The sequence below is a fragment of the Saccopteryx bilineata genome, chromosome 4, assembly GCF_036850765.1.
Source record: "Saccopteryx bilineata isolate mSacBil1 chromosome 4, mSacBil1_pri_phased_curated, whole genome shotgun sequence".
Classification (NCBI taxonomy): domain Eukaryota; kingdom Metazoa; phylum Chordata; class Mammalia; order Chiroptera; family Emballonuridae; genus Saccopteryx; species Saccopteryx bilineata.
The window spans coordinates 12,359,232-12,379,444 of NC_089493.1; the positions used below are offsets into that span (position 1 = coordinate 12,359,232).

Here is a 20,213-nt window from a genome sequence, read left to right on the forward strand (position 1 = left end):
AGACAGAAAGGAAGGGAGAGATGAGAAGCATCAATTCTTCGTTGCAGCACCTTAGTTGTTCATTGATTGCTTTCTCATATGTGCCTTGACTGGGGGGGGAGGCTCGAGCTGAGCCAGTGATCCCTTGCTCAAGCCAGTGACGTTGGGCTTCAAGCCAGTGACCTTTGGGCTCAAGTCAGCGACCATGGGGTCATGTCTATGATCCCACGCTCAAGCCAGCGACCCCGCGCTCAAGCTGGTGAGCCCGTGCCCAAGCTGTCGACCTTGGGATTTCGAACCTGGGTTCTCTGTGTCCCAGGCTGACTCTATCCACTGCACCACCACCTGGTCAGGCATAAGAATTTTTGAATGTCTTTTTAAAGCTCCTGTTTGATTTTACCTACACCTTCTTTCTTCCCTCAGAAAGTTTATATCCAAGGCAGGAAATGATAAAGGTGAGAGTTATTCTGTCCTAGTTAGAACTCATACTAAGAGAAGGGAATACTTTGCTTAGTCACAGCAGAGTTCCAAGTCCCAGACGCGGATCAGTAGGTTGTGAGGGATCACCCTCTCCACCCAGCGCCCCACCATAGCCGCCAGCATGCCCAGCCCCCTCGCGGCTCTTTCCTTTACTGTTCAGGAGTCAGCCATCACCAGTGGAGAATTTTGTTTCTTGCAGTTGGCATCTGCTCTATGATGTCTCTGTTTATTTTTACTGGAGGATTATTTTCCTTTCTTTCCCCCTAGATTTTGGTCTAGCCAAGCAAGTTGAATTCATAGCAATCTATAGCTGTCAGTTCCATTTCTATTTCGAGGGTGTGATTTCTATGCTGTTTTCTTGGGGAAGGCCCTGCCAGTTTAAATCCTCTAAGACACTGTTCTGTTGTCTGAAAGTCAGTCCTGGAGCTGCTGAGAAACAAATCCAAACAGCATCATGGAAACCAAAAGAGAAGGTTCTTTTATCCCAGTCTCCTTTGACCGAGACTGAGTTGAGGTCGGCTCTAGGGCCCTGTCCGCAGCCTTCTCGGGGCCTGATAAGCCAACCTAGACTTGGCGTGGGCCTCCCTTCCCAGCCTGCACCAAAGAGCTGGCTGCACACGGGCATTTGTGAATATGATGGGCGCTGTGCATTTAGCCAGCCTCAGCTATTACGGAAAATTTGATGCCACTGCTTTGAACATAAGCGGATCATTGTGAGTAGCTTATTTGTATGGGAACTTAATATGTAGAATTTCAGAGCTGGAAGGGATGTTAGATATTATGTCATTCAACTTTTATAGAGTTGGAAACTGAGACTCAAACAGGAGGGACATTTTGGACAAAGTGAATTGGGGCTTAAAATCTGTCTCCTGTTTCTCAATCCATTTTTTTCTTCCACCACAAAGGGGGCGCAAGAGAGGATCAGGTGACAGGGACACACAGGCTGGATTGATTATGCCGAGGAAACCCCTCCGGACCTGAGGGTGGCCAGCCGCTAGAACAGTCCTCTACCTGGGAGGGTGGTTCTGGTCCACAGAGCGCAAAGCTCTGGGAGGGACACGCCTGCAGGTCTAACCTGGTGCCGTGGGCTGCTCAGACCTCACGTCCGGAGTGAAGAATTGTATCAGCTGGGGCTGAATTCATGCCGTCCCCTGGCCAGGCTCTTCCTTATCTGTTAAAACACCAAGTCTGTAGCCGTTCACCACCGCTTCTGTGTACCTTTGGCGGCATTGCTTTTGGAGAAAAATAAGGGGCTGGGCTGCCTTTCCTCCAAGGGAGCCCTAAGGTGTCCTCGCTTCCCCTTCTGCCGCCCTGTCCCGGGCGATATATCCAGCTGCACCCCAGCAAGAGGGGGACTGGCAACTGTACAAGTCGATGTGCATTTTTTTTTTAATTTTTTATTTATTCATTTTAGAGAGGAGAGGGAGAGACAGAGAGAGAGAGAGAGAGAGAGAGAGAGAGAAGGGGGAGGAGCTGGAAGCATCAACTCCCATATGTGCCTTGACCAAGCAAGCCCAGGGTTTCGAACCGGCAACCTCAGCATTTCCAGGTTGACGCTTTATCCACTGCGCCACCACAGGTCAGGCTCGATGTGCTTTTTAAGCAAGAGCTGCAAAGCACTCAGTGGGGTGGGCCCGGTTAGAAGCTACCGGGTCTCAGAGATACAGCAGAATCACAGGGCGGGCAGGGCACAGTCTCTGAGGAAGGTTGAACAGGTGGGAGGGGGAGGTCCTTTCTGGCAGCAGGTAGTAGGAGCCAGGAACAGAGACTGAGGCTCTGAGCTGGCCTCCAGAGCCCTTGGGTGGACCCTGTTCCAAAGGAACCAGGGTAGCAGGGAGGGAATGGTTAGTTTAGGGTAAATGAGGAAGAAGTAAGAACCAGTTATAGCTACAGTCAGATGTTGGTCACAGCCGGTGCTTGTGTCGGTAAGGACTCTGTCTCCACCTGTCGGCTTTATTCAAGACATCCTATCCCATAGGAGTGAACTCTCCAGCCCATGAGCCTACAGCTTGGGGGGCTGGGAGTGCTTTCCCAGGGACAGCAGGCTCCCCATGGCCGGGTACACGTCAGCAGGGAGGTCGGGCTGCCTGCTCCGCTGGAAGGACCCATTCATTCACAAGCTGCTTGCTCAGGGACTCAGGGAAGGCAGCCTTGGCTCGGAGGAGGGGGGTCTCTCCAGAATCTGTGTCTGCTCTGGTGCAAGGAAGAGACCCCAGGTGAGCTCCAGTGTCCTTGTGTCACTGGGTCCAGGAGTCTCCAGACGGTGGTGCTGCCAGCTTGTCCTTACCTACATTTGCTCTTGTTCCTGACAGCCGGACACTCCTGTTGTCGATGGAGCTAGTGAGGAGCCTGTAGATTCCTCTTCTACTCTGAGCTAATCTGTCCCTTCCCAAGGATCTCCAATTTGGTTCTTAATGTGAATAAGCTCTGAGAGGCCGCTCTAAGCCGAAATTTCTTCCACAACTTTCAGGATAGTTTCTAGGGTTCATAGGACTGAGGAGGGTCGAGGAGGATTATAGGAGATCGAGTCTTGCGATCCTGAGGGTTTCACCATCTCTCACACTCAGCTCCCCTTGGCTTCCCTTTGTGATCTCTCTCCAGAGGGGATGGGCAGTAATGACACGGGGGGGGGGGGGCACAGCGGGGGGGGGGGGAGTGTCGGAGACTGAGAAGAAATGTCTTACCTTGCATGGGTTTCCGTTCCCAGACATTGATGAATGCCGCTACGGCTATTGCCAGCAGCTGTGTGCGAATGTTCCTGGCTCCTATTCCTGTACGTGCAACCCTGGTTTTACCCTCAACGAGGATGGGAGGTCTTGCCAAGGTATGTGATGCGGGCGATAACGTGGGCACGCTCTGAAACACGAGACGCTGTCTTCTTCGGGCTCTGACAGGTGACGTTGGTGGGAGACGCTATGGCCGAAGCGCCTGCCTGCTCCTTGTCACTGCCCGCTCACCCCTCTGCTTATGGAAACCCGAGCCCTGAGCTGAGGTTACACGCAACATGTCAGAGAGCGCTCTGAGTCCTGCCCAGAGTCAGACCCCGGTCCCCCGCCAGCGGGGACGTTGGATTCTTCCTGTCTGCTCTCCGGAAGGGCTTGCCGATTTTCTTGGCTAATCAGAGATTTTCCTGGGTATCCTGTTGCCTAAATTCAATTCCTGGGGCCAAAGTGGGGCGGTCAGAAAAAGACTCCGGACCCCTGATGAATTGCGACATAAGCACACACGCTCTATGCAAGGGCTTCTGTGGGTAATTTTGATGTCTGTCGCTCCAGTTTTCCCTTCAGCCTGTGCTAGGAGGGCCCGTTACTTAGCAAAGGGTCTGGTGGCAGCAGTAACTTCCCCTGCTACTCAGCATTCCCTACAAAAACAGAATGGAGCAAAGGCCTTTTCTGGTTTTCACACGATCACTTCAAACACTGATAAGAAAACAAGCTACATGCCTGTTGTGGTTTCCATCTGCAGGTTTCTCTGCTCAGGGAATGAATGGGGGACTTCAGACTCAAGGAATCAGGGCAAGTCCCGCCTGGCCGCCGCTCCCTGCCCCAGCCCCCGGCCCGGGCCTCCAGCCCCTGGCAGCTGCTCTGTCCTGGGTGGAGACAGTGCCGAGGACTCAGAATGAGGTCTTTGTCTGGAGTCTGCCACCAGGTTTTGCAGGGCCCATTTCCTTGTCACACCATCTGAGGTCTGGCTGGCCGGCTCCTGGCCAGCTAGTTGGAGGATATTATGTCTCCATTAGTTTAATCGTATCTAAATCACTGGGTAAACAGGAAGGCATCGGCCTTAAAGAGTTTGATCCTCAATTCTTTGGAAGTCTGTCCTCCAAAGCTGGTCCTGCTGATTGTTCCAAGAAGTGTCGACTGCTCCTCTCGCCAGGAGAGGTCCTTTTCTACTGAGAGTGGGGACCTGGCTGGAGGTTGGGGGCCGACGGAGCAGGGCCCTCCCTTGTCACTGGAGTGGGAGCAGGCGCCTGGCTCCCTGGCCGCTGTGATAAGCAGCTCAGGGCAGATGCCGGCTTCTCCATGCCAAGGCAGGGGTTGAACATGCCAGCCCAGGCTTTCCCCCGGAGGCTGGCTCGGTGCACCCAACACCTCCCAGGGACAGCCGGGCACGGCAGAGCCAAAACGCCATGTACACACGAGGCCTTGCAGGGCAGGCCTGTGACAGGAGCAGATAATACCAATGATGCCAAGTCCAGCAGTGGGCACAGCACCCAGGCCTGGACATGGGCACTTGGCCACTGGGATGTTGCATCAGCGACACAGGATGTTCCGAACTCCATGGGGCTTTTGTGATTCTGACACCTTGTGCGAGGAAGTGGGCTTGGCACTCTTCCAAGCATTGTCTCATCTGTTCATTCCACCGAATCCTCACAATAGCCGTAGGGGTGGGCAGGGCAGACGTTTGTGGCTCTGCTTTTGCAGATGAGGAGATCAGGGAGCAAAAAGGGTAAGCAGTTTGGCCAGTCGTACAGCCAGGTGGTGGCAGAGTTGAGAGCAGAACCAGGGCCCCGCCTTCCTGTCCAGCAGGTGTGAGCGGGGTACAGTGTGCCCCCACAGGACCCAGAAAGGCTTTGGGCATCTGTGGATCTCAGGGATGGCAGGAAAGGGCAGCCAGGATTCTCTGGGGCAGAATTCTTTGGGTCTCGCTGCTCTGCAGAATCATCTGAGAGCTGAGAGTGTGGGACTCAGGCTCATTCATTGCCATGTGGCCAGCGTCTGGCCGGAAGCCGCGGACGCCAGCCCTAATACTCGCCAGTGCCGTCTTGCCTGACCCTGTGCTCCACAGCCTGGCGCCACGACATTTTCCTAGCCTCCCGGGCAGAGAGCCCCCAAACTCCCACGGGCCCCCGGGGAGACTGGTATCTCGCTACACCCTCTCTGTGTGGCTATTAGTTTTCTTTCTCCAAAATGCTCCCCGGGTGCCAGGAAGCAGCAAGTATGTGGGCATGGCATCAGCCCTCCTCTTTAAGAAAAGCGTCTCAAGCGGCTCACTGTGAAGGCTTTTAACTCTGAAAACCCTCAAATCTCTATTCAGAGTCTTAAGAGATTTACCGGGACTTTTGCGGAGGATAGAAGTTCTCTCAGCTGGAACTTTGATCGCTGACATGAGGAGCATGGGACGGAGTGTGCTTAAAGCTGGTCAGCCAGTGCTAGTGTATAAGGAGGTGCCCTCCCTCCCCCCTCCCCCCTCTCCTTCCCCCTCCCCCATCACAATGAGCTGCGCAGAATGAGTCTTGGGTTTTATGGAGAGATCCTTGACTCATGTTCCCATTCCAGCTGTGCCCTGTTAGCTTGGAGATTTGCGTATATCTCTCAACCTTAAAACAAATGCGAGCATCTTGTTGATGTTTAATTGATATTCAATGAACTTCCCTCTTAAAGACACATGATTTTTATGAACTTTGACATATGTATACTCCCAGAAACTATCACCACACTCAAGATAATGACCATTCCATTGTTTCTAACAAATTCTTTATGCCTCTTTTTGGCCCTCTCCTTAACCTACTAAAGTTGTAACATAGGGGGGTGGCCCAAAAGCAGGGTCATTGTAAGGATCCAGTGAGTGTGAGATCCTACGTATTATTATCAGTGATGTTACTTATTCATAACTGTCTTAGTCAGCCCAGGCTGCCATGACACAATATCATGGGGGGGGGGGGGCTTAGATAACAGGAGTTTATTTTCTTACAGTTCTAGAGGCTGGAAGTCCAAGATCAGGGTGCCAACATGGCCAGGGGCTTGAAAGGGCTCTCTTCCTGGCTTGTCAGTGGCCAGCTTCCCTCTGAACCTTCACATGGCAGAAAGAACAAGAGCAAGCTCTCTTTATAAGGGCACTAATCCCATCAGGAGGTCCCCACCCTTAGGACTTAAGCTTAATTACTTCCCAAAGGCCCCATCTCCAAATACTATTACATTGGAAATTATGGCTTCAACGTGAATTTTTTTGGGGAAGGGGTGACACAATTCAATCCATAGCAATAATAAATAGAATTATCATTAGAATTATCACAATTATTTATGTAAAACATCCAAGTCAGTGGGGGGCGAGGGGAGAGTTAATTGGCAACGGAATGCAGTAGGTGATAGGAAAGAGCAGCTATTGCCTAGAAATTCCCGTGGGGGCCTGGGAGCGCGGACTTCCCAGGAGGTGGATACATGTGCATGTGCATGCGTGCCCACGATGTGCATCCGTGTTGTTTTCATCCTTCCCATGCCGTGAATCCGGAAGGACGTATGGATGGAGCCCCTGATTCTTCAGTGAACACTTTCAGGGACTGACTTCTCAATCTGATAGGTCCTAGATGGAGATCCTTGGTACCTGTGGATCTGGTCTCCCAGTCATAGTAGATTTTGTAGCTGGTGCATTTAAAAAAATTTGATTGATTGATTTTAGAGAGACAGAGAGAGGAAAGGAGGGAGAGAGAAAGAGAGAGAAGCATTCACTTGTTGTTCCACTTAGCTGTGCACCCATTGGTCAATTCCCACATGTGCCCTGACTGGGGATCAAACCCACAACCTTGGTGTTTCAGAACAACACTCTAACTGAGAGCTAACCAGCCTGGTGTTACTGGTACATTTTTAACAATTGAATTTTATTGGAGTGACACTGATTAACATAGTTATACAGGTTTCAGGTGTCCAACCAATTCTCTAAAACATCTCTGTATACTGTATTGTGTATTCACCACTCCCAAGTCAAGTCTTTGTCCATCACCATTTATACCCCCCTACCCTCTGCCCCCCACCACTGGCAATCACCACACTATTGTCCGTGTCCGTGCTGGTGCATTTTTATCTGCCTAGTGTGGAAGTTTTGTTGTGGGAATGGTCAGTGATGCTCTTTGGCTTTCCACAGATGTGAATGAGTGTGCAACCGAGAACCCCTGTGTGCAAACCTGCGTCAACACCTATGGCTCTTTCATCTGCCGCTGCGACCCAGGATATGAACTTGAGGATGACGGAGTTCGTTGCAGTGGTAATGGGCTGTAGCATTGGAGACTTCCACCCGGTCTAGGGGCGCAGGGGTGGGTGTGGAGAGCAAGGGCTTCCTTCACAGGTGTTTCCTCTCATTTCCCAGAAGTGTCTCCAGTTTGGGACATTCCCCAGTGCAGTGGGGTCACAGCCACACAAAACAGAGACGAGGCACTTCTTGAAAGGTGCAGCAGAGTCCCGCCTGCCTTTTCATTTGAGCCCAAATGCAGAAAACCATGGAGCTACCTTTTCGAGTCTGCGACGGGCGTGAAGAGGGAAGGGAGTCACCTGGTTTTGATGGCTGAGTTGTCCATCCTCACCCAGCACTGACTCAAGTCCTGGGGATACACAGCTAGTGCTGACAGAGGGCAGCGACCCAGAAGTACTAGCACAGCCCATAGGGGAGGCCGGGAGGGGTGTGTGTGGAGTGAATGAGGTCATGTATGGAAGCGCAAACGCCTCGTGAGGCTCTGAAAACTCTACAAATACTCAGTGCCCAGCGCCAGGCCTGGCACAGAGTGAGCGTGCAGTAAGTAGTTTTCAAAGCAATGAGTGGGTGATTGACGAGTGAATGAATGAATTCTTAATTTGTTGTGAGGACATGGATGTGATGGCTTAGCTGACCGTTTATAAATCCCTTCCAAGCCCGGGAAGCTGATTCTCTGCCCGTGCTCAGTGTGGATTCTGTTACAATTTTCTTATTAACCCTTGTCATGAGAAACTTGTACGCTCTTGTAAACTCCTTGAAAATAGGGACAGCACCTTACTCACATTTGTTAGCACCCTACACAGAACCACGTACAGCTCTTTCTTTTGTTCTTCCTTCTTTTCTCTCCCTTTTTTTTGGGGGGGGAAGAGAGGGTAAATGTTGAATTAAGCTTTAACCCGTCCACTTTTGGCATCATCAGCAGTTGTAAACAAGCACAGTCCGAATTGATGCTGCTTCACTGTATTTTAAAAAATAAGTGGGCCATGCCCTAGAGCAGGGGTAGTCAGCCTTTTTATACCTACCGCCCACTTCTGTATCTCTGTTAGTAGTAAAATCTTCTAACCGCCCACCGGTTCCACAGTAATGCTGATTTATAAAGTAGGGAAGTAGCTTTACTTTATAAAATTTATAAAGCAGAGTTACAGCAAGTTAAAGCATATAATAACAATTACTTACCAAGTACTTTATGTCGGATTTTCACCAAGTTTGGCAGAATAAATCTTTATAAAACAACTTACTATAGTTAAATCTATCTTTTTATTTATACTTTGGTTGCTCTGCTACCACCCACCATGAAAGCTGGAACACCCACTAGTGGGCGGTAGGGACCAGGTTGACTACCACTGCCCTAGAGTGTGAAAATCTTTTTGTCTATTGGAATTTGTCATTCTATTCTAGAATGGAAAGTTTCCTAACCCCAGGTTTCATTCTAACCGGAACTGACCCAGGTCATGAACGAGACTGTGTGGTAGCTCCTCTTCTGACTGGAGTGTTGTTCCAGGGCTGAGTTCTCTGAAACAGAGGAACACCTCCCCCGAGGGCCGGGAGAGCCAGGGTGGCGAGGAGGCAGAGAGCCTTACACCGATTGAATGTCAGTCCCAGAGCAGTAAAAAAATACCCTCAGGCCTGAAAAGCTACTTTCTTCCTGGATTTCAGTTCCCCGCATGGCACTCCTTGGGGAATCTGGGCCAAGGAACTAATTGGCAGAGAGTTTAGCACGAGGAGGTGGGATCGCTTGTTTCTCCCGAAGTTCCTGCCCATCCGCAGAGGTGGCGGGGCTGCGCGACTCTGCAGCCAGGCGGAGCTGAGGGCACGTCCTGCCTCTCCTGTGCAGTGCTGTCCCTGGCCAGCCCGCTTCCGAAGCCCGTCTTCTCATGCGTTAAAAAGCAACAGACGCTGTCATAGGGTGATCACAGAGATGAAGTAAGCTGGTGTATCTAAGGGTCATTACAGCTGAGTGGATGAGACCTTTGGCTTTTCAAACAGCTTACGTCCTTGGTGGTGTGGCAAGGATTTTCAGTTGACTCACTTTACCTAAAATGGCTAACTTCTCCATGTTCACCACGACTTTCCTCAGACTTAGAATGACCTTGACCCCTGGACACTGAGGGCTTTGGGCCTCAGATAGCAGCGTGACACAGAGAGAGTTTGTTTCCTGTCCCTTCCTTCTTACCCCCTTTCCCTGCTGATCGTTTGCCCCAGGAAATGTTGCCCTCACTGTTATCTCAGCTACTATGGTCCCTCCGTGCAGCACCAGACCCCTCCTAGCAGTGTGCCCTTGTCATTCAGGGGTTTGTGATGCCGAGCTGATCCCAGAAACCCATGGGTTCTCACGTGGGTGAATGAAAATGGCCTCAAGTGTGCTCCCTGCCAGAAACTGGGCTTGTATCTTAGCTTTCCGATCTGGGGGTGGCAGACCCTAAGATGAACTGAGTGTGTCTGTTGGAGCCCTTCCTGCCAGTGGGAGATGGGGATGGGCGCTACCTTCTCCTTCTCGCAAGAGTTCCCCCTGCTCAGCCCCCCCCCCCAACCTCAGGAGCCCTAAGTTCACCCATTTTAAGTCCTAAGTATGAACAACTCAGGGAGACATTACGGAACTGTGTCAACAGGTGTAGGATCTGGAGGCTGGCTGGGTTTCAATCCCAGCTCTATGGGTTCTTCATTATCTGTGAGTATAGTAAGTATAGAACCTCTGTAAGCCTCAACCTTTTCTCTGTAAAATGTGGCCACTAATCACACCTCCTCCGTAGGGCTGAGGTGAGGATGAAATCAGACGAGGCAGGGAAATCTAACTCAGCCCTTGGGACCTAACAAGTCTCAGAGGCAGCCAGGTTTTACTATTGCCTCGACTGAAGGTCTGAAAGGGGGTCTGCGAACTGAGCCATCATCAGCCTCCTTAAACTCGCCTCACCCCAGCACCAAGCAAGAATTCTCCGCAGCAATGCCAAGCAATAGAAATGCACTGTGAGCTGCAAACGTGAGCCGTGTTTGTAATCTAGTAGTCCACACAGAGTCAGGACACTCTCTGTTATGATGTCTGGGGCCAGAGACATGGATTCTGCAAGGCTCCCGGGAGAGTGGGCGGGGGCACGGCAGGAGCAGGCCTCACTGGGCATGCGCTAACTTTCAAGTCAGCGTCCCAGTCCCCTTGGCCCGTAACCACTCACCTGAAGGTGCCGGGAGAGACCGGAAGGAGTTTTCCCTCCTGGACATGAGAGCATCAGTCATGGAACATCTGGAATTACCCTCTGTTGGAGGAGTCTCCTCATTTGCTGCCACCCACGCTGGGGGATTCCAGCCATCGGTGGTCTGGGAGTTAGAGAGCAATCCGAGGACATGTCACATGGGGAAACTAGTTGAAGCAAGTTTTCGGGAAACAACAAATGAAATAAAAACATGTTTTCTTTGGCATGTTTTTTGAATGAGGCTCAAATGGGGGCTTGGTTGCCAAACTCTGTGTGTGATAAACTAAGTTGGCTTTTCTGCAGTGCCTGCTCCTGCATCAGCTGCCATGGCCTCCATCCAGTTCAGAGCCCCCTACCCCTACTCCACATCCCCACCTCGGCAGCTGGAGCGTGGCCCAGCTCCGGGTACCCATGTCCCCAGGACCTCCTGAGACAGTAGGACACTGAGGGACAGTGTGCCCCGCCCACCCTATGCCACTCTAGAGTTTTCCCTTTCAAGGAGGTTTTTGGACATAATGAAGTTTTAATATAATGGACACCCCCCCCCCCCAGTCTTCTCAATATGTCCCTTTTAGTTGTGATTTTAGGAATAATATTGCTTTTCAACTTGAGACGATTAGTAAAGTTGCCCTTTGAGAAGACCTGGGCCAGTGAATGACTCTTTGGTCCCGGGGAAGAGCTGTGTACCCAGAAAAGTCCAGCAGGCAAACAAATCTCACCTCCCGAGATGGAGGGTAGATTCATCTACTGGGAAAAATGAGCCAGCAATGACAGATAATATAGCAGAGGCAGAGGGTGTGGGAAGTTCGATGGAGATAGATTTCATCTCCCTGTAGGAAATAATTTTCTAACAATTAGAGTTGTCAAAAAATATCAATGACCTTCCTCGGCGGGTAGTGAGCTCCCCATCATCGGAAAGATTCAAGAAGTGAGTTGGCAACTTCTTAGCAGTGAAGCAGTTGTATGTGTCTGGAGGGTGTAGAAGCTGGAGCCGATGACCATGGAGCCCCTGGTAGTCACCAGGTAGTCTGTGATTATAAACAGCAAGTGTATCTTGTCACCCACAGATATGGACGAGTGCAGCTTCTCCGAGTTTCTCTGTCAGCATGAGTGTGTGAACCAGCCCGGCACCTACTTCTGCTCCTGTCCCCCTGGCTACATCCTACTGGACGACAACCGAAGCTGCCAGGGTAAGGCTGTCCTGCGGGGCCTGCTTCAGGGAGATGGGAGGTGGGGCCAGCCCCGGAGGTCCTCACCCGAGAATCCTGTGCAGCTGTGCGAAGGCGACAGGGGTGAAAGCATGAGTGGGTGTTGGTGGCTCCCAGGATGGCAGGTTCTGGGCAGGATGCCCGGGCTGGTGCTTTCCTGACCTGTGATTCATCCTTTGGCCCCAGAAAGGACGTGACCACTCTCATTTCTGTAAATGACCCCTGCAGATAGAGTGACGTCCTCTAAGGGCTGGTCCTGCCTCCCTAGGCAGGTAGGTCTCTGAGGACGACTTCTCACCTAACCAGGACTTTGTGTGGCCTGACCAGCCAGGCCCGGGTTTCCTCGTGGCCCTTGGAGGGCCCCGGTCATTCTTTCTCTACTGACGTCCTAGAGAACGGATGCCAGGGAGACCTCGCACCTCTGACTGTTAGGTCCCTGAGAGGATCTGGACCCTGGGCTGTGTAAGGGCTGGGTCTCGTTCAGATCAACTGCTCGGCCCAGTTTTCAGCCCCATGCTCCACCCACTGGGGCCAGTGGGGGAGGCTGGTAGCTGAGCAGCTGGCCCACTTTCAGTGTCCTTGGGCCTGCTGTACCCCAACATCAAGCAAGAATTCTCCAGGGCAGTGCCAAGCAGTATAATATAATATGAGCTACAAATGTGAGCCGTACGTGTAACTTAAATTTTTCTAGTAGTCACAGTAAAAGAGTAAAAAGAAACCGGTAAAAATAATTTTAAGACTATATTTTATTTAATGTAATATATCCAAAATATACTGCCAACTGCACTCCGTGTAAAAATTATTAATGGATATTTTACGTTCTTTTGTACTAAGTTGTTGAAACCTAGTGTCCGTTTTCCACTGACCACGCATCTCAGTTTGGACTGGCCACATTTTAGGTGCTCGGTAACCACACGAGGCCAGTGGCTGCCGTAGTGGGAAGTGCCGCTCGACAGGAGGACACGGCAGCCCCGCCCCACCCCCCACGTTGGGCTCAGGCCCAGCGCCTTGGAGGCACTGCCCTGCTTCAGCCTCTGGTCTCCCCTGCCTTTCAGACATCAACGAGTGTGAGCACAGAAACCACACGTGCACCCTGCAGCAGACTTGCTACAATTTGCAAGGGGGGTTCAAGTGCATTGACCCCATCCGCTGTGAGGAGCCTTACCTTCAGATCAGTGATAAGTAAGTCATGGCTTCCGCTTGGAAAATGGGACCGCAGCTGAGGGGGCTGGTTCAGGAGGCTGCAGGGTGGTGTGTATAGAACATACCCGGGAGACCTGGCCCGCTCTCTCTCTCTTTCTTACATGCAAACACACACACACACAGTTCTCAATCACTTCCCACTCATGCCAGAGCTATATGGAGATTGTCTAGAGCAGGGCTCCCCAAACTTTTTACACAGGGGCCAGTTCACTGTCCCTCAGACCGTTGGAGGGCCGGACTATAAAAAAAACTATGAACAAATCCCTATGCACACTGCACATATCTTATTTTAAAGTAAAAAAACAAAACGGGAACAAATACAATATTTAAAATAAAGAACAAGTAAATTTAAATAAACTGACCAGTATTTCAATGGGAACTATGGGCCTGCTTTTGGCTAATGAGATGGTCAGTGTGCTCCTCTCACTGACCACCAATGAAAGAGGTGCCCCTTCCGGAAGTGCGGTGGGGGCCGGATAAATGGCCTCAGGGGGCCGTATGCGGCCTGCAGGCCGTAGTTTGGGAACTCCTGGTCTAGAACTACAAGAGCAGAGGCAGAGTTTATGAACTGTCTTTTTCCTTTGCCACCTTGGTTCTAAGTACACAGGGTCTTTTTTGGAGCTGGGCTTCTCAGCTGTCTTGTGCACAGGAACCATCTGCTGGTCTTGTTAGAGTGCAGTGGGCTCAGGGCAGCGTGAGAACCTGGCTTTCTGACAGGCACCAGGTGAGAAAGCTGCGGCCAGTCTCCCTGGGCTGTGCTGTGGGTAGCGAGGAGCAAGGATGTCATTAGAAAGTTCTCAGAACCAGGAGATACTCAGCTTGCTTTAATCAAACTTCTGACGTCACAATGTTCAATGTTGTGCTAAATCACCAGATGGCAAATATTTGAATTGAGGATAGAATTCAAGTGAAGGCAATCTCTACAAAGAAAAGCTCTAGGCCAGTGTTCTGTGCGTGGCCAGCCAGGAGTTGCTTTTCTTTCTTTTAGTCCCATGTACCCATCACAGTTCCTCCTCAGTCTACACACACACACATGCACACATGCACGCACACATGCACACACGCACGCACACGCATATGCCTCTTCTGCCCGCCTCTCTACTAGTGACACATTTACTACTTTGAGCAATGCCCCGCCCTAGCACTGGGGTGAACTGAACATGCCCATGGGGTCCCCCAGGAATGCAGCCTCTACGAAGGCTCCATGGCTTACCAGTGTGCTTCCTGATCAGAAACTGACAAAGCAGAGACAGGCAGGTCCTTTAGAGACGTCTTTGCTTGTTGCTGTGAGCTGTCTGAGCAGCAGCCCTTCGAGACCGGGCTCTTTGATTTCTGGTTCCAGGGCCCTTTGCGGCAGAGCAAAGCTTTGGGCTCCTCTTGTCGGCTTCCGTTCCTGGTTCTCCATGGGCTTCTCCGGGAGGCCCTTGTCTGTGGCCAGGGAATTGCCCTGGTTCCACTCACAACACTAAGCTGGTATTTCTGCTGAGGTCCCTGGCAGGCACTGAAAATGCTAAGCGGCACCCACTTCCAGGTCCCATTGCCATCTGACCGCAGCCACCTCTTCCAGGTCATTTCCTCGTCCAGGCGTTGGGCACTCCCGCCAGCCTGAACAGGACGTGCTCTCACTTTCCCCACGCCCCGGAACGTCCGGCCTCCCGGCTTCTGGGTGCACCTTTTCTGCCATATGGAAGGCATTGCTTTCCCTGCCACATGGACAGATCTGCCCCATCCTCCGACCTCAGCTCCATGCCACCTCACCCAGCTGTCTGCGATCCCTTTCAGCTGGGAGCCATCACCCTCTCCACCCAGCGTCTTCTAGGAAACAATTCTTTTTTATGTGACACGTGACATTTTAATGTGACCATCTGGCACCAGCGACATTCGACTTGGCAATTTTGATGCAGCCTTTAAAAAACAAAACATTAAAAATTCTTTTATACATTCATTTAAGTGTTAGTCAAGCTTCTGTCATGTGCTGGGTGCTGTGGGTTTTGCTCTCATGATAGTGGAGGAGAAAGATGTTGAACATACTGTCACAAAGGGACACACAGGCATAGATGGTGATCAGTGCTGTGAACAAAACAACCAGAAACTTACAAAATGAAAGACTAGGGTTGGACCTGGTCTAGACTGGGAGCTTGTAAGTCCTTCTGAGGAAATGACATTTGGGCTGGAATGGGAAGGTGAGCGGATGTTAACATAACATGGACAGACAGAGGGAACAGCATATACAGAGGCTACAGGGCAGGAGTGACCGTGATGTCTTCAGGGAATGGAAGAAGCCCAGGTTACTGCAGCCTGGCCAGTGAAGTGGACAGCGACCTAGGGGGAGGTTAGAGAAGTCAATAGCGGCCAGACCCCATGGGGTTCAAGTGCACATTTAGTTTTTATTTGGGTTGCAGTGGGTGGCAACTGTGCAATCTTTGAGCAGGATTGAGACGTAATCTGATTTAGGTTTGACAAAGGACATTCTGGCTGCCATGTGATGGATTGGAGGGGGGGACCCATTAGCAGGCAACCCCAGAGGTCCAGGTGCGCCAGTGAGACAGTGCTGTGGCAATGGGCATGGTCAGAAGTGGTTGGATCTGGACTATATTTTGGAAGTAGACCAATAGGTTTTGAAGATAGACTGGGAGTCAGGGGAGAGTGGCAGAAACATGACAAGGCCGACTTTCATACTGGCCACCAGGATGTGTCCACAAACGTACCTCCTCCTGTTGTGCACTCTGACCCCCAGGGGCAGTCCCAGGGATGAGCTGAGAGACAGGGTATGGCCGTGGCAAAGTTAAGGGGTGTCTGTAACAGGCATCCCCTGGTACTAGGAATCAATGATTTTATATTATGACAGTGCTGTTACTAGTGTTTCCGATTAGCCGCTTTGTGTTAGAGACATTCATGTCTATGATTTATTTCTTCTATTCGAAGGGGAGCTATCTGAGGTCAGGATCTTTCTTTTCTTTGCAACTACAAAGTGTCTTAACGTCGTGTCTTATACACAGTGAATTCTGAGATCTTGTTTATTCAACAAAAGGATTACATTATGTTCTGCACAGACGAGGCTAAGTGTGACAGGGAATGCGAGGAACCACCTGAGACCTGTCAATGTAACGTAACTGTTCACCATTAAATAGGAAAGAGAGTTTTTAGTGAGTGTGCACAGCGAGGGGAGTGAGGGGCTGTGCAGCGGCCGCATGTTCCATGCGAATGTGAGGCACACTGGAGTGTTCCAGTGGTCTGGAAACTGGACACTTAAGGTCTACACTCTAGCAACAAGAATATCTGATTGGGCAGAATAGGCCATTGTCCAGGAAGCCGAGAGCTTGCCTACCTGCTGGAGAGCTTTTAAATGAGAGCCAGGAGCAGAGAGGGTCTACAGTTACAGCATTTGGATGATAAAAATGAGGTGGCCTCCTTTTCAAAAGTGTTTAAAATGAGGAAGTCGGTACAGGCAGCATCTGGAAAGGATTTACCACGGTCTCACTCGATTTCCCTCCTCCACAGCCGCTGTATGTGTCCTGCCGAGAACACTGGCTGCAGGGACCAGCCCTTCACCATCTTGTACCGGGACATGGACGTGGTCTCAGGACGCTCCGTTCCTGCTGACATCTTCCAAATGCAAGCAACGACCCGCTACCCTGGGGCTTATTACATTTTCCAGATCAAGTCTGGGAACGAGGGCAGAGAATTCTATATGCGGGTAAGCGGGGGGGGGGGGGGGGGGGGGGTGACGGGCGACGGTCACTATTATCAACAACGCACGGTGTCGTCTAGCCTGGCGCGTGCTTCTTCTAGAAACAGGTCACAGTGCCGCTGGAGAGGGGGCGTGGGCGTGCAGAGTGAAGAGAAGAATGGAGGGAGGAAGGACTTCAAGGTTCTGGTCCCCGTCACTCTCTGGGTGACCCTGTGAAGGCGGCCCCCCACCTGTGAGCCTCGGACCCGCACCTGTACTGCCAGGAGTTTGGCCAAGACGCAGTCTTCTGTCTCTCCCCTCCCCCACTTCTCTGGGAGGGGCGCGTACATTACCTTTCATCCAGCCACTCGTCTGACGAGTAGCGGTCAAGCACCTGCTATGCACGCCTAGAAACTGAGAGGATAGCAGTTTATGACACATCCCCAAGCCCCTGCCCTCATGGCGCTACCTCCCTTGCAGTGAACGTAAAAGCACGCCTCCCAGGAGTGGGCTCTGCCCACGTTGTTGGACACAGTAGCCGTTGTGCTCTTTAGATTTAAACTAATTCAAATTAAATAAAACTATAAATTAGGTTCTTCCGTGGCACAGTCGCCGCACGTGACGACTGTATTAGCTCAGGTATAGTCACTTCTATCATCGTAGAGAGTTCGCCCGGAGCAGGGACACTGTGCCAGTGAACACTTGACAGCACGCACTGCAGACTGTTTGCGTGTTTGTAAGTCCCACGCGTGCAGGGCCGTGCCGTTTACATTACTGAGCCGCATCTCCCGCAGCCTCTGGGCGCTGCCACCTCTTTAGTGGCCACTGGCTTAGATGGCTTTCACATTTCAGTGTGAATGTGGGCCCTGGTCCACAAAGTGGATTCCAGAGACCGTGGAGTGATCTGAGCTGTCTAGAATAGTTGCGAATGTGGCGGCTCAGGCCCCATGTAGCAGTTTCCCATGGCGGCTGTAAGCGATCACCAGAAACTCAGTGGCCTAAAGGCAGCAGTTTCATGCTCACACAGCCTGGAGCCTGCAGTCTGAAGTCACTTCCCCTACGCGGCCACGGCGTGTGGGCCACTGCATCCCCTCCGGGGGCTCGAGGCAGGAAGCCAGGCCTGTCCTCTCCAGCTTCTGGTGGCTACCAGCATATCTTAACTCATGGCCACATCGCTCCAGCTCCTGTCTCGGTGGTCACCCCGCTGCCTCCTCTCTATCCAGCCAGTCTCCCTCTGCCTTATAAGGACACTTGTGGTTGGAGTTAGGGCCCACCGGCTAATCCAGGATAATCTCTGTGTCACAATCCTGAATCTAACCGCACCTGCCGAGTTCCCTCTTCCTTATAAAGTAGCACTTGCGGGTCCCAGGGCTTACGACCTGATGTCTCTGGGAGGAGGGGCACTATTTAGCGTCTATACCCAGGAACCTGCATTTCTAACAAATGCCGCAGGTAGTCCCCCCGGGTTACTGTGGGAGGCAAGACTCAGAAAGCTAGGCCATGAAAGTTTGTCCAGTTTAATGTCAGATGGCCCAAGGGCCTGCCTGCTGACCACATCTCTCTACCCTGCTCTCTCAATCTCGGGGCAGGATCTTCCAACCCGTGCCTCTGGGGATGGGACTGTCTGAAAACAGGGAGGTCTCGGAGACAGAGGTTAGGACAGATTAGAAAAGGTCCTAGGTGCTGGCGTTGTGCCTGTATTCTGACTAACATGTTTTTGGCAAGATCCTAACGGGCCAGGTCACGTGTAATAACACGGCCTGAAGAGCCAGCACCAGTAAACTGGCGTAGCGGGGTCAAGGGCTTTGGAAGAAGACGGAATGCGTCGAGGAGAGAGGAGCTTATGTAAGATGAGAACGATGGGGCTGTGTTTGTGTCTGCCTTTCCCCAGACGCATCAGCAGCAGCTGTCCAGCAGAAACCCGCATCTGAGAGCTTCTCTGGGCTGGCTGCCCTTGGGAGCAGAAGCCTAAGCCACTGTCACTCACCAGTCTGGCCTCCCGGCTGTACAGACGCAGCTGGCCCCATCGGAGGGCGCGTAGAGGCCTCTCTTGGGCAGCTGACATGCCATCATTGATACCACCTGCCTCCTTCCCCCACTTCCCCAGCAGAATAGCAGATCTGCAGAAGGTGGTCCTGTCTAGGCAAGGTTGGCTCACCATGATACCATGCACTGAAGTCCCCCTAGACCCAGATGTCCCCTATGTGGCTGGCTGGTAAGAGGTACCCCATGATGGTGGGGAAGAAGATTATCCTACACACGGAGTAGACAGGTGTGAGGGCTCCTTCCTCGTGAAGTGGAAGCTTCTTCTACTGCCTGGACTGTCACAGCAACTAGGGGACCCTTGAAACTCCCAAAGCTCAGCTGTGTGTGGCTTGTGCCTCTCCGGGAACATTGAGAAGGGCCGTAATTCTTTAGTATTTATTCAGGGGAGGGTGTCAGGATGCGGAAGGGAATGAGGGGACGCAGGCCTGCCCTGGGAATGGCTGAGGGAACCTAGGGACAGGGAGGTGGCCCCTGGCTGGGAGGGTCCCCAGAGCTGCACCTGGTCCCAAGGGCTGAGTGTGGGACGCCTGTGGCGAAGCCACAGGGCCCAGGACGAGGACAAGGGACAAGGCAGGCTCCCACACATCCAGACTGTCCAGAGCGGCAGCCCTCCTCAGGCGGCCATACAAGTCGTTCTCTGTTAACATTTTTTTTTTTACATGATTTTATTTTTACCTATTCACGGTATAAACATGAGAATATACAGATAAACCGAAAAGGTATAGCACAGTCATTCTAACGTGGACTCGAGCCAGGCCACCCTGCCTCTGCGCTCCACAGTTGACCAACCGCGTAACGCCGGGTATGTGATTACCCAGCCTCTCTGGGCTCCAGCCTCCTCGTCCCCAGGGACAGGGTAATGAAGGCAGTGCTTACTTTAGGATGAGGTGAAGTCTTGCACTTGCCCAGTGCCTGGGACACAGAATGACTGTTTTTATCAAACAGCTGTTTGGCAAGGTACCTTGTTCTCACCCTGCTGTCTTGAAACGGCCCCCTCTGGGCGACAGCTCAAGTTAATCCCAGGGGATTCACAGGTGCTCGCAGCTACTACTGAATGTCTCATTCCTCCACCTCGAAGTCCGAGCTGCTTAAGGAAACTTCACCCTCTCAGCCTCTCATTCGGTGTAAAGGTTCTCCTGCTCTCCTGCTGGGGTTGGGAGTGGCCTCTGTGCCCCACCCTCTCCCCCTACCCCCCACTGCCTGTGCTGCCCCGGCTTCCCCAGGGCTGGGGGTACAGATGGGAAGGGAGGGGTTAGAGGCTGGCTGCTGACTGCTGCCCTGATAAGCAGGCCTCAGCACTCTCCCTCGGGGCAGAGACCTGCATGCGCTTGCTTCACTGGGTGTTTGTGGGGTTTCTGGAGGTTTCCCTGAGAACTGAGCACGTCCGTTCCCTGGCTGGGCGATGGGGCCTAGTCGGCCACTTGCCTCTGCCTCTATGTCCCGCATGGACTCTCTGGGGCAGGGGCCGCCGGCCCA

The 20,213-nt window shown here is 52.0% G+C and overlaps 1 protein-coding gene across 2 annotated transcripts in view; it reads left to right on the top strand.

The window, feature by feature from the left end:
* FBLN5 (fibulin 5) overlaps positions 1–20,213 on the top strand; it is a 78,864-nt gene that overhangs the window by 51,735 nt on the left and 6,916 nt on the right. For both annotated transcript variants that reach the window (XM_066276183.1, XM_066276182.1), the window contains exons 6-10: positions 3,167–3,283; positions 7,321–7,440; positions 11,678–11,800; positions 12,874–13,000; positions 16,523–16,718. In XM_066276183.1, the coding sequence (XP_066132280.1) occupies positions 3,167–3,283; positions 7,321–7,440; positions 11,678–11,800; positions 12,874–13,000; positions 16,523–16,718 (683 nt within the window). The remainder of the gene's footprint in view (positions 1–3,166; positions 3,284–7,320; positions 7,441–11,677; positions 11,801–12,873; positions 13,001–16,522; positions 16,719–20,213) is intronic.